We start from the raw sequence: 12,940 nt of genomic DNA, 5'->3' as shown, positions 1-12,940 counted from the left end.
GTAATAGGTAATTTGTGAGAGTGCTTTAACATAACTGATGGTAACTCTATTATCAATTCTACTCTCTTTCCATGTCAAACTATTTAAATGATTTTCCACACTTTTTCTTTCAATTGTAGACGATGGTTCATAATCAAAAGTAACCAGTTAGTATATCAGAAGAGAATCAAAGGCAGTCTAACCATCCTAGCAGAGGATTTGAGACTGTGCAATGTGAAACCAGTGGATGAGACAGAAAGGAGATTCTGCTTTGAGGTGGTGTCACCAGGAAAGTAAGTGCAATTTATTTTGTATTGTGTAACTTCGGGGTCATGTGTAGTATGGTTCACAGTTAACTATTTTTAGGAACTTGACTGATGGCCTAGACTGGACCAGTTGCCCTGCCTCGCAAGCGGCCTACAAAATGAATCAACTATTTATTTTCATGCCAAAGTCAAAGGACAGTTGCTTTTCTATTAAGAATTTAGTCTAAAAAATAAGATTGTATTACCTTCAAAGCTGCAAAATCAGGGTCGGCTGAGTGCCCTGCAAAATTCAATGATAAACGATTATTTATACAAATTGTCGTGCTCATTTGTGTGCTATGAATTACAAAGAGGAAACATATTTTGCAGATTTTATACCAAAAGTATGGAAATTCCAATATGAGGGAGGGGAATGATTCTGGATTTTTTTATTTTTGTGTGTCGTTCGGAAAAGGAAATGTTTTTCTGGGTGGACAGACTTGCCAACTATGATCGTTCAGTAAATTGTTTTTTCTAGAAGACACTATATGACCCTAAAAACTGAAAAGTTGGATAAATCTGAAATATTTTTGCAAATATATATTGAAAAATTTGAATTAAAAAAAAAAAATTCTGTCCATAAGTGATCAGACTGACCGAATTTAGGCTGGTCATAAACCTATTCTAAATTTAAGTTTTATTTATTACCGTACTTTGAAAAGGGCAAAATTTCCTCCAGGCACCGGAATATGTGTTTAATATAAAAAGTAAAATATTAGATTTATTGCTGTGTAATCCGCAAATTTCTAATGTCCTCAGTTCCAATGGCATAGTTCAAAAACCTCTGTTCAAACACTAGTACTTCAGAATTGACCTTATATTGGGGAGTATTAGTTTCTATAGCCATTGATGTCAAAGGTCATTCTGTGAGTGTAGAGGCATCACAGACTACTACAGACCATTTGCAACCAGTCAAAGTCCCCATGTTTTGTATACTGTGAATTCTCGCTTATTCATGATTTTTCCATCGTGCCGTGTCTAACAATTACGCCTGCGATAGAACTTTGCAATTGCATGTCTTCGCATTTACGTGAAAGACCGTAAAAATACCTGTCGTATTTCATGGAACAATTGGCCCTCATTATTGGGTGATGCTGAGACTTTGACTGTTTGGAAATGGTCTATCCTTCGTCCATGAGAGGCATATTAGGGTTAAAGAATTGTGCCGTAAGAAATTGAAATATTTGAGATCCTTGCATACTGGGCTATTCCAGTTAATATACATACACCCCTATGGAAGATGCGACCTTAATCTCCCACACAGAGGGTGTAGATTTCAAATGGAGTTGCCCATTCAGGTAACCCATTTGAAATTGACACTCCTTGTTTAGAAGACTAAGATCATGTCTTCCATAGGGGGTGTATGGATTTCAACTGGAATAGCCCAATAGTCAGCATGGTTATTACACAACCTAAGGAGAAGGAGTTTTAGTGGTCTGTAATCAGCATGTATTTTATAATTTTCTTGACTTGGAATTTCTTTGAATTACTTCCTGATTGTATTATAATTTAATTCATTTGTCACCTTGCAGACATATCATGCTCCAGGCGGACAATGACAACATAAGACAGGCGTGGATTGACGCATTACAAGCAGGCATTAGCTCAGCTTATAATATGTCTATGTCACTATCAAGGGAACAAATACAGGTAAGTATTGGTGTGTGTGTGTTGGTGGGGAGGGGTGTGTGCACCTGTTTTCCCTATACAGACGGGGATATACAGAATTTTTTACATTAATGGGGATTTAATTTAGCAGGTTGGAAGTAAAAACCAGCTGCTTTGGGCCAAACTGGATTGATTTTGACTGATATTTTTGCAAACAACTTTTTCAAGCTTTGTGATTTTTTAGGGTCATTTAACCTCTTCCAAAAAAAATTTAAAAGGAAGAAAACTCAGAAAATCCACCGCCTGTTTAATAGAATTTTTCCATCGCCTGTGGTAACATTTTATTTATACATCCAGATTTTTTTTGTTGGGGCTTGATGCAGTTTGATGCTTGATTATGGAGTGATCAGCATGCACAGTCATAGAGAATTTGTATTGTTATTTAATTTCATTATATTATCATACAGTTGATTGATCATGACTTTTTTGAAAACTAGGTCGTAAAACAAAAAGGTTGTACAATTCAGGGCACAAAATCAGTGCATTCCTGTTTGGTGTAGGAAATTGACTACATATACTTATAAGTGTAAAACATAGCTTACAGTTGAATGTTACATATTAATGTTTGACTGTGCAGCATTAGTGCTATAAAACAACTTTGAAATGGCTTTTAAACAGCTGTATCCCAAAGACTATCTTTACCCTTGAATTAGTTCTTATTAACATAAGACAAATCCATGGCATCATTTGCATAGCAATTAGTTACTTGTTGACTGTTGGGTGAAGTGTAATAATAAATAGGACGCAGCAGTAAAGCATTATTGTTGGTGACGATGCATCACATGTTTTACTCAAAATTTCACTATAACAATGGTGTTTTTAGCTTCCGTTAGTTAATATTTTTATAGTGACAAATGCAAATACCTTGTATAGCACAATCTAGTCTTCAGACTACCTACATGTAGATAAGGTAAATTTAATGTAACTTGATTAAAGGAGTATTTTGTTATCCTAGCATCCACTTTTTGGGATATTTGGCAATAGATATCCACAAAAAAAGCTTATTCTCAAAATTTCATTTCATTCCGATTTTGCGTTTGCGAGTTCAAGTTTGACAATATTTATGCCAAAAAAATTCACCTGCAAGAAATGTTTTGTACATGTAGCCAAAGGTTTCCCAGTAGTATAAAAATCTCAAATTTTTTAGAGAAAAGTGGGGGATGAGGCTGTAGAACACGAAATGCCCCTTTAAGTGTCATTGTATACATTTCAGTGCAACTTCCAAAATTTGTGGGTGCCACCCCAACCATAATGCTAACCCTTATCCTAAATTCCTAACCTTAGCCATAACCCTAACATTAATCCTAACCCTAAACCTAACTTTGAAGGCTTACCCTAATCCTAAACTTCTGTGGGATATTCCAGTTAAAATACATAACACCCTATGGATGACATCTTGATCTCTCTCACACAGGGGGTGTAGGTTTCAAGTGGAGTCACCCATTTAAGTAACCCTATTTGATATTCACACTGCTTGTGTGGATGATTAAGGTCATGACTTCCCAGGGGGATAAGGATTTCAAGTGGAATAACCCATTTCATCCCACTCATATATCTGTCAAGTTTATGGGTGCAGTAGCAGACAGGATATGACAGGGTGTGTGTTAAAATAAATCTTGTCATCAGTCTTGGCACAAGAATTTCTTAGAAACCTATGATTGACACCAATATCATGTACAACATACACCTCTGCAGGAATTTCCCATCATAATCCATGATGCTTCCTGATGACCTTATGGTGATCAATTGAAAAGATCCGATACAAAATGTGATATCAAACTATGTTTAAAGAGACATAGAATTATATGCCTGAATATCGTTACAAAATTGAAGGTTGGTTAATCAATTGACAATTAACCAATTTAAGAAAGATAGCCATTGATGGGTCAATTAGCAAACAAGATGTGATTGGTGATGACTGTGATGTCTAAGAACATCACTCACATGCCATGGATCCAGGTCAAGAGGGTTTTTAAGGTAGTTTGGAGAAAAATCAAAATGTGTTGCCTTTTGGTTTGTTACATTGGCATTTACATTTGTGTATTTATTGTGTCTTTCTACAGAGTAATTTGAATAATTCACTAGATGCATCAACTCAAATCAAACCAGACAGCAAAGAAAGGTAAGAACCAGTACTAAAAATGAACAGTTTTATGCAACATGAAATGAAGATGCCCAAGGCTTTAAAAAAGTTTTTGCCTTTAGGTGCCAACACTTGGTCAGTTTAATTTTTTTTAATCTCTGCAAAATACGACATGATGTGTAATGCTGCAACTTATTGTCCATTTTCCTATACTAGCTGCCAGTGTGTCTGTAATTGAAGCTTGACCCCTGTGTTGTTGGTATAGGACATTTTCTTTATAACGTCGTGGTGATGTTTTTCATTCTATACCTTAGATACTCAGATCATCATTTGCAGAAATTTGTTGTGATAACTAATATCTTTCAAAAAATAAAATAGCGCATGTTTTCAACATAGTCACAGGGTTTATATGAAACACAAATGCAGAAATCGAGTCAGAATTTGTTTATACCGCAGTTAAACATAAATAAAACAAATATTTTGAAATTATAAACCAAAATATCAAGTCAGCTTTTTTTAAGCATAAGTATAGGTTTTATGAGAACAGGTGATTGAAGTGAAAGAATGAAATAAAACGGAAGTGAAAAAGGTTGTGTGGAATTTCCATTTTACAGTATATACTTCTTGTTATGCTATGGGTATACACCTGTAAAAGCTTCCCAATTGACTGATTGTACAAAACGGGACCTTCCCAAACTTCATTTTGAATTTGAGACTTTCTTAGCACTTCAAACTTACTTTCTGGAAGTTGAAGGTCAGTTGAAGACTTAGTGCAGGGAATTACCATGGATTCCATGTGCGTAAAATTTCCGACTGGATCACCCTATATCTCACCGCAGCTCCAATGTTTTTGAAATCATATTTTGAAAGCTTAGCCAAATCTTTATAACAAGTCAGATCCTGCTCATTCTTGGTAGACAATCTAATATCCAGGCCAAATTAGGACTAATCAGGGCTTAATTGTTTGTTTGTAAACCTTTTTTAATGTTTTCCTCTTAACATGCCACTTTTCCATTTTCTGAAACACTGATCAGGAGATTGTTATTTACAGGATAATTAAAACGAGTGTTTATATTTGCCAGAAGCTGTAATATGGTACAAATTATTCACATATATACTTGTGGGTCTCCAACTGCTTTAATTTAAAAAACAGGGAAAAACAGGTCTCTTATTTTATTCCTTGAAAAAGAAATTTTTTGTCTTTTCGAAATGTCAAAGACTGGGAAAAGGCACACAAACATATGGTTGGCCAAGCAGGTCACAAAGAGGGGAAATCAACAAGAAGAGGGAAAATAGAATATAACCAAACAATCTGATGAAAAGGAGGACCACTGTCCCCACATGAAACAACATAACCTGTCTAGTTTAATTTGTCAGTGTAGGTTCAAATAAGGATTGTGTTTTTTTTTTTTTTTTTGCACCCTGTCATTCCTTTCTAGGTTCTAATATGTCAAAAGAAAAGATGCCCGTTAATTTATAGCTAAACCATTTCAGATGACTGTATTTCTCTTATTTCTTTCCAGTATTAAGACCAGACTCCACACTATCCCAGGAAATGGCAAATGCTGTGATTGCAAAAGTGACAGTAAGTACAGACACTTATTAATGATACATCTTGCTTTATTACAGTAGACTTTTTGGGCTATCCTTGGTATTATCACTGTATTTCTGAAAAACGGTGGCTTTTTTCGACAGGAATAAGCAAACTATGATGAAATTTATAAGTTTCGCCGTCGAGCCACGATTAAAGAAGAAAATATTAAGTGATCCCGTCTGGAAATTAAACCCAGGGTTCAATTCCCGAGCGGGATCACTTTCCTGTAAAGTGTGCTGTGGATCAACGTCTTGGCGTTGTGCCTGTGCGTAGCGCATTATAAATCACTGCGCTTTTTTTTTTTTTCTATTTCCTCCTTTAATCATGGCTCGAAGGCGAAACTGATAAAATTTCATCATAGTACATTGTATTTCTTCTGAAATATTTGTGTATGCTTTAATTATCTTATGTGGATTTTTTTAAATTTATGTACATATAATGATTCTATATGTATTGCATAATTGTAAATGTGAATATGTATTTTAATACCACATGCAATATAATGTTTTTAATCATTTTAAAATGTTGATAATTGCAAACAAATTTTAGTTGTGGTCCTATTATATATGGCATATTGGGTGGCCATGGGGAAAGTCAATCTCAAGGTAAAATTTACACCTATACTCTATTTCACTACCTCCAGTCAGTGGCACTAGCTTTGAAGTTCAGTGTATTCTGCGTTAGCTAAGAGCTGCTTGGTGCGAATACATACTTATACTTGCAGGATCTAAGTGGCGCATATGTACATGACAGAAATAACGCAAAGCTAACGCAGCACAAGCTAACTTCAAACTTGGTGCCGCTGACTGGAGGTAGTGAAATGGAGTATACTTATGGTTACTGTCCATTTCCACCTTTTCAACCTGTGTCTTTAATATTTGTATTGTCCTCAGATCCAACATGGGCGAGCATTAATCTTGGCATTACACTATGTATTGAGTGTTCTGGTATGCATAGAAGTCTTGGTGTTCACTTGTCAAAGGTCAGATCATTGACTTTAGACAGCTGGGAGCCGGAAACATTACGGGTAAAGTATACATGGCTTGTTAATTAAATATACCAAATTTCATCATTCTTTCGAGTTATGAGCCGTGCGTCGACCGTATATGAACGTGAACACAGAAGTTATAAACAATCTCGCCAATGCTGATGAGCAATGATGACAACAAGATGGTTGACCCATTCATTGTCAACGTAGAAGGGGCAGAGATTTTGCCTCTTCTATGTGATCGGTTATCATCTGGAACTTTGAAGAATTAAGAAATTCATTTTAAGTTGTATCATTTTGATAAAATATTTATAGCTTGTATCATAAACATGTAAACACATTAGGTATATAAGTAAATAAGAGTATCGTGTAACATTTCTATCATGTAAATCATTTGTAGCAGTACATTATTGCTTTAAAATTGCATGTGGGCATGTGGTAAATTTAGATACAATACCATGTTCCATTTTGAATAATGGACAGTACTCTTTTTTCACTTCAGCATCCCTCTTTATACTTTATTTCTGTGTTGTTGATTTCAGGCCATGGAAGACCTAGGCAATGCAATAGTGAATAGCATTTATGAAGCTAACATTGATGAAACAGTTGCAGTGCCTGCATCACCAGGATGTACTAAGTAAGTGAAATATACATAATGCATGTAAGAGGGATTTAGGCTTTAAGGCTTGGATGAAAATTCAGGTTCCACTGCATATAGACACATCAAAGATGGGTTAACTTTTAGACATGTTACATGTCCCCACCACCCCCACCCACCCCCTTTGTGGGCAGGTCTCGAGGTGCATATACAGACTAGTCTTGTGTTATATATTATTGTAAAAGTAAGTCAGTAACAGTCTTCTTTTTGCATTTGATGATGAGTAAGCCATACTTATTGTGCAGAAAGTGTCAAGTCATATGATCTGAATTTATTAGCCACTAAGATGCCAATATTTTATATGCAGCCAATCAGGATCTCACCTCATCATTTCAGCCCTACATCATCGTTAATTTTGTCAAATTCAACACCCACATTAATTTTTTAATAGTAAAAGACATAATGCAAGTGTATGTCTTGAATGCATATTTTTTTCTGTTTATTTTCCACATCTATAGAGAAATTCGAGAGAAGTGGATCAAAGCCAAATATGTACACAAGAGCTTTGTGTCCAAGGTGCCTGGTAGTGTCACCATTGTAGAAAGCAGCGGGCTGGGTCTTCCGGTGAGACGGAGAGTTAGAAGGAAAACACGCAAAGTGAAGAAAGAAGGAAGGTATTCATCCTTGAAGGATGATGGCGAGGCAAAGGAGGTTGCTAGTATATCATCGGAAGGAAGTGCAAGCGACCCAGCTGATATTGCAAAAGGTAATTACAGTTCCTCTTCCAAGTGGATGGTCTAATTTTATATGTAATGTTTTTTGTGTCTTATGTGGAAACTTATCACCCATTATCATATTTCGGAAAACTTGGATTGCGCATCAACATACAGGTGTGTTTGAGAGATAAACAACTCATCTCCTCTATTGATGAAACGTGTGATGAACCACGCCTGGAAGGGATTCCCCGATGATTTTGCTTTCACACTAGCAGGTTCTAGCTAGTTCATCAATATTTTCATGGTCTTCTGCAAGTGTTCAGAACACATCAAGACCAAAAAAGTGTTTCTTACAAAGTACAAAGTTCACCCTCAATGGAATACTGTGAGGAGTTCTCAGTGTTTATCTTCCGAGCATGATATTACACAAAATGCACTTTGAACTGAAACTGCGAAAGGGCTAATATTTTGAGTTAATTTACTATTTGGATCTATTATAAGTGCAAATATATAATGGCCCATAAAACATTGCGTGGTTTTGAGGTGGTAAACCATCCTTATACCATGACCCAATCCAGTCCACTAAGTTTTAAGTCATATTTTTTCAAAATCAGGTTTATATGAAGTAAAGCATTTCCTTTTTATCAGTCCAAACACCATATTTATAACTGATTTGGTTGCGAAGTTACAACATTTGTACATGTTCATAGCCTAACTATGACTAATGGTAACCATTATCTATTTCTGGCTATATCTCAATTTTGTATTTGCCAACATTAGCCTGAATGGACTAAATCGGGTCACATATATTGTTCATACCATCTAAATGAAGCAGCTGATGTGTACCATTTTACTAGAGTTATGAGAAATATATGAACTTTCTCCCCATGCTGAAAATGTCATTATTATTTGGATGTCTCTTCTGAAATCATCATTATTTGCCAATGTAGGCAACATTTCTGTAGCAATTAAACTTTGCTTACACCTTTCCTATACTTAGTTCAGCTCATAATAAAACAAGACTTGTATCACCGTGGATTGATATTGAATAGCATACTGCCATATACACAGTTTGTGACAGCACCTATATAGAGTGCTTTTGTGAATTTACGCGAGCGTAAGTTGAGACTTTTTTTTGACACGCGCAGCAGCAACAAAAAACTAATCATTTGTGTTGAACAAAGTGTAACTGTCCAATCAAATTGCGTCTTATTTGCATAATTACAGGAGCAGGCGTATCACATGACAGTGGTCTTGGAGGTAGTACTGATAAAATCCCGTCCTCACCAGATGCTGGACGCAAGAGAGAAGGATTAGAAGGTATAAATCCTTAAATAAAGCACACTGTTTATGGCACACTGCTTTTACTTGTATAATTCACTTGGGACTTCAATACACAAGTTACACCATAGAAATGGATTCAATTAGAACAACTGCATACTTATAGGCATAAGACGCAAAGTTATTGGAAACATTGATGCAGGAATTGGCAGTTATAAATGTTATAATAAAATTTAGTAATAATAAAAAAACCATTAAAATTACAAACTGAAAACTAAAAAAACTGAGCCAATTTTGGATCTGTCGGTGGAAAGTTAGCAAACAAATTTTTTTTTGCCTAATGTCTATTCATGTATTTGTACAGGTGGTTCAATGACAAGCGATAGTGATCTATCAGATGGAGATATCATAGACAAGGAAGATGAGGAGGATATGGAGGAACTAACACCACTGCAATTACTCTTTTCAGTAAGTATCATAAGTAAAATATAACCAAAGACGTTATACCCAAAGAGAACCAGATCTGCCATGTTTGTGTGTCGCTCGCGGAGGGCAAAATAGTGTGTTTCCAGATTTTTTGGCCATGTGCCCAGTAAACATTGATTTGAAGTAGTGCCTGTGTGACTAGTGCATTAATGCAGGTGATGATCATTAAGAGCTATGCGCACAAACCTTTATAACGCTCAAGCTTACAAATGTAAATTACCATTCAATTTTGGGCTTCTGCAGATAAATGCTGGCGACTCACTATTTCGGTCTCCATGGGTGACAACCAATATGGCGGATTCACCATTGCATAATTACGAACAAGGCAATTCTGAGTTGCTTCTCTTTGGGTCAAAACTCTTTGGATATAACAGACCTGATGCAAACTCTGTATCCCTAGTCGCAACATCTCAGCTATGATTAAAGATGATCCAAATTTGTATAATCTCTGCAATGAAAAGTCAGTAATTATGCTTCTGGTTGGCTATTGGATCCAAGGTCAATTGATGTTAGACCTTTAATAATGCAACAGCACAGCATAGTTCTTTCTTCAGTCTGTGAATGCAGCACCTACCTCGCAATTGCGATACATCACAATTATACTTAAATTTCGTGCAGGCCAATAGCCAGGACTTTTTTGCAGGTGGTGCCAAATTATCCAAATATGGATCTTTCTGTTTGAAAAAAGGTGTTGATTTTGTTCTCTTTCTAATTTGGACCTTCTTGGGTACATTTAAAATGGTTACACTGAAAGGTGGACTTTTGGGGTCACACCCCAAACTATGGATCTGATTCCATAGCTCACTATGTTTCAAAGGGCATTTGATAGCATTATTTCAAAACTGGCTAATTTGGACCACGTTCCCAGTTAATCAAAGTAAACATACTGAGATGAGCCACAAAAGTTAACATTTGGTAACATGTGATTCTTGTGTTGTATTGATCCTCAGGGGGCTTCCATGGGTAATTTAGCAATCCTCTCTGATGCAATAGCGCATGGGGCAAAGGTCAACGAGATTGATCCTGATGACAACTCAAAGACGGCACTGCACAAGGCTGTTCTATCGGTAAGTTTTGTCTGCCTAAAATGAAAAGGCATTAAGTTGCAGTCGTGAAAGGTAGCTAGTAATAAGATCCTCAGGAATATAATTTGCTCAGATTTTAACGGATTTTTTGATATTTTGATATTAGATAAAATCAAAATAGTGTCAGTGTACCTCTGATAGCATTACGTGTCGCAATAAAACAACTGGGAAATGAGATTACCGATGCTCGAAAAGGTCACAAAATGCAGGACATAACATCATCGTGACGATGTGGAATGATATTAAATGGCGATCTGATGTTTTCCTGCGTCGATGATACGCAATTTGTCTGGTAGTATTTTCCAAACAAAACATCTGTCCAAAGTGTGACATTTATTTTAATAAAAATCATATGGAATTAAGAGAAGATACATCATGGCTACCATGAATGGTAATTTTGTCGAGCGACGCTCACATTTATGCAAGGAAATATAAGCTTACAATCTGCAATTATTTCCAGTGAAACATGCATGAATCATGGAATGGTAGGTTAATTTTCCAAGTTGTTATGCCCTCCAAATATGCCACAAACCAAAAGCTTCTGGGGCCTTTTCCCCCTGGACCCCACCAAGGGCCCTAGGGTGAGCCCCTCGACCACCTGTCATTGTTTGTATGGTCTCCGGGTAACTTCTGGATTTTTTAGAAATCCTCAATCACATCCCTAGATCTTGTGTTGTTGAACAGAAATTTGGCTTTAAATTAATAGAAAGGCATCACTTTACAGTTTTAAAATCTTTGAATATATATCATTAAATATCCATTAGAAGAACATTGTTTTTTTAAGTACCTTGAGTATATCAGGTCATTTCTGTGCAGTAACCAGATAGGGCTTTAAAAAAAATAAGTTGACTTGCCCTCTCTATGCGAAGCTAATACGCGTCACATCATATTTTGCAGAAAGTGCAAAAAGAAAAAAAAAAAAGAAATATCGATGATCGACCCAGGTGTTGGCACCGAAAGGGCAAGTCATTTTTTTCAGCATAATGGCTACTTTTCTGCCAGTTTTGTTTTCTGCCAATTCCATCGCATTGGATTGTCACTTCCAGATTAATACCTCATAATCAAGGAATAATACATCGACATTGTTTTTGTTGTTAACAGGGGAGTTTACCAGCTCTAGAGTTCTTATTATTAAATGGTGCCAAAGTCAACATGGTAGATGCCAACTCAAGTACAGCATTACATATAGCAACATCAATGGGCAGTACTGGGTAAGTTATCAATATTTCATTTTTCACAAAACAGAACTTCTTCCCTGAGGACATGTTTCAAGGACTCATTGCAACCCAAATGAGTGCAAAATATTGCACCAAACAAAGTGTTGTCAGTGTTGCCAAAACTTTCAGTGTCAAGGCGCTGCACATTGGCTCGTCCGGCTGCGCAACATTGGCATCACTGAGTGTTGTCTATATATCTGGTGATATCATAAAACTGTTTCAATCTTAATGTAAATGGATTGCCAGTTTGCAGGCCAGATGCTTGGGGTGGGTCATTTGCCCTTTAGATTAATCTGCAGTGATCAATAACAATACTCCTTTTAATTATTCTGGTTTTTCTTTTCATGATTGTCTTTTATAGATTGGTGTGCTTGTGTCTGAAACGAGGTGCCAATCAAGATGCCAAAGATAAAGATGGACAGGTGAGTTATCAAAAGGATTAAGGTCCAATAATATCACAATGACTCTATTGTCTTGAAGATGTGTTCCACAAAGGCTTGTGTATAGAGAAATGCAATTTTAACAGTGGTTTGAGCTTTTAATCAGTGTTAAAAAGTGTTTTGGACAGTGTAAAAAATATAGATTGTCATACTGGTTAGTTTTCTTGAGATTAGGTCTCCTTGGACTAGTTGGCAATTCCTGGTATTTGCTGAATTTAAATAAATATCCAATGAAAATTGAAATTCCTTGTATCAGACAATTGCATGGTTATGTGCCACACATTTAATGACTGGATAACAAAGGAAAATATTTATAACAGCTTTAATTTGACCTGATTTTGGTCTCTTCATTTTTGTTTTATATTTTTTTCTTCTCCGCAGGATGCAATATCAATTGCAATTACAATGACAAATGCAGATATTGTAACTTTGTAAGTAGACAATTTTATTATTAATGTATTATAAGACACTGTGTTGTACCTCTTATCTTTTAAGATACA

The 12,940-nt window shown here is 36.0% G+C and overlaps 1 protein-coding gene across 1 annotated transcript in view; it reads left to right on the top strand.

Moving 5' to 3' along the window:
• The window catches only part of LOC140156881 (arf-GAP with coiled-coil, ANK repeat and PH domain-containing protein 2-like), a 65,688-nt gene that overhangs the window by 46,179 nt on the left and 6,569 nt on the right, over positions 1-12,940 (top strand). The window contains 13 exon segments of the mRNA XM_072179897.1: positions 120-272; positions 1,817-1,934; positions 4,016-4,074; positions 5,559-5,620; positions 6,523-6,656; positions 7,160-7,254; positions 7,734-7,981; positions 9,159-9,251; positions 9,577-9,680; positions 10,649-10,765; positions 11,885-11,994; positions 12,362-12,422; positions 12,822-12,871. Of these exon segments, the coding sequence (XP_072035998.1) occupies positions 120-272; positions 1,817-1,934; positions 4,016-4,074; positions 5,559-5,620; positions 6,523-6,656; positions 7,160-7,254; positions 7,734-7,981; positions 9,159-9,251; positions 9,577-9,680; positions 10,649-10,765; positions 11,885-11,994; positions 12,362-12,422; positions 12,822-12,871 (1,404 nt within the window).

Source organism: Amphiura filiformis, chromosome 7 (genome assembly GCF_039555335.1).
Source record: "Amphiura filiformis chromosome 7, Afil_fr2py, whole genome shotgun sequence".
In the NCBI taxonomy this organism is placed as follows: domain Eukaryota; kingdom Metazoa; phylum Echinodermata; class Ophiuroidea; order Amphilepidida; family Amphiuridae; genus Amphiura; species Amphiura filiformis.
The sequence above is the reverse complement of the archived record's forward strand: the minus strand, read 5'-3'. Positions and strand labels throughout refer to the sequence as shown.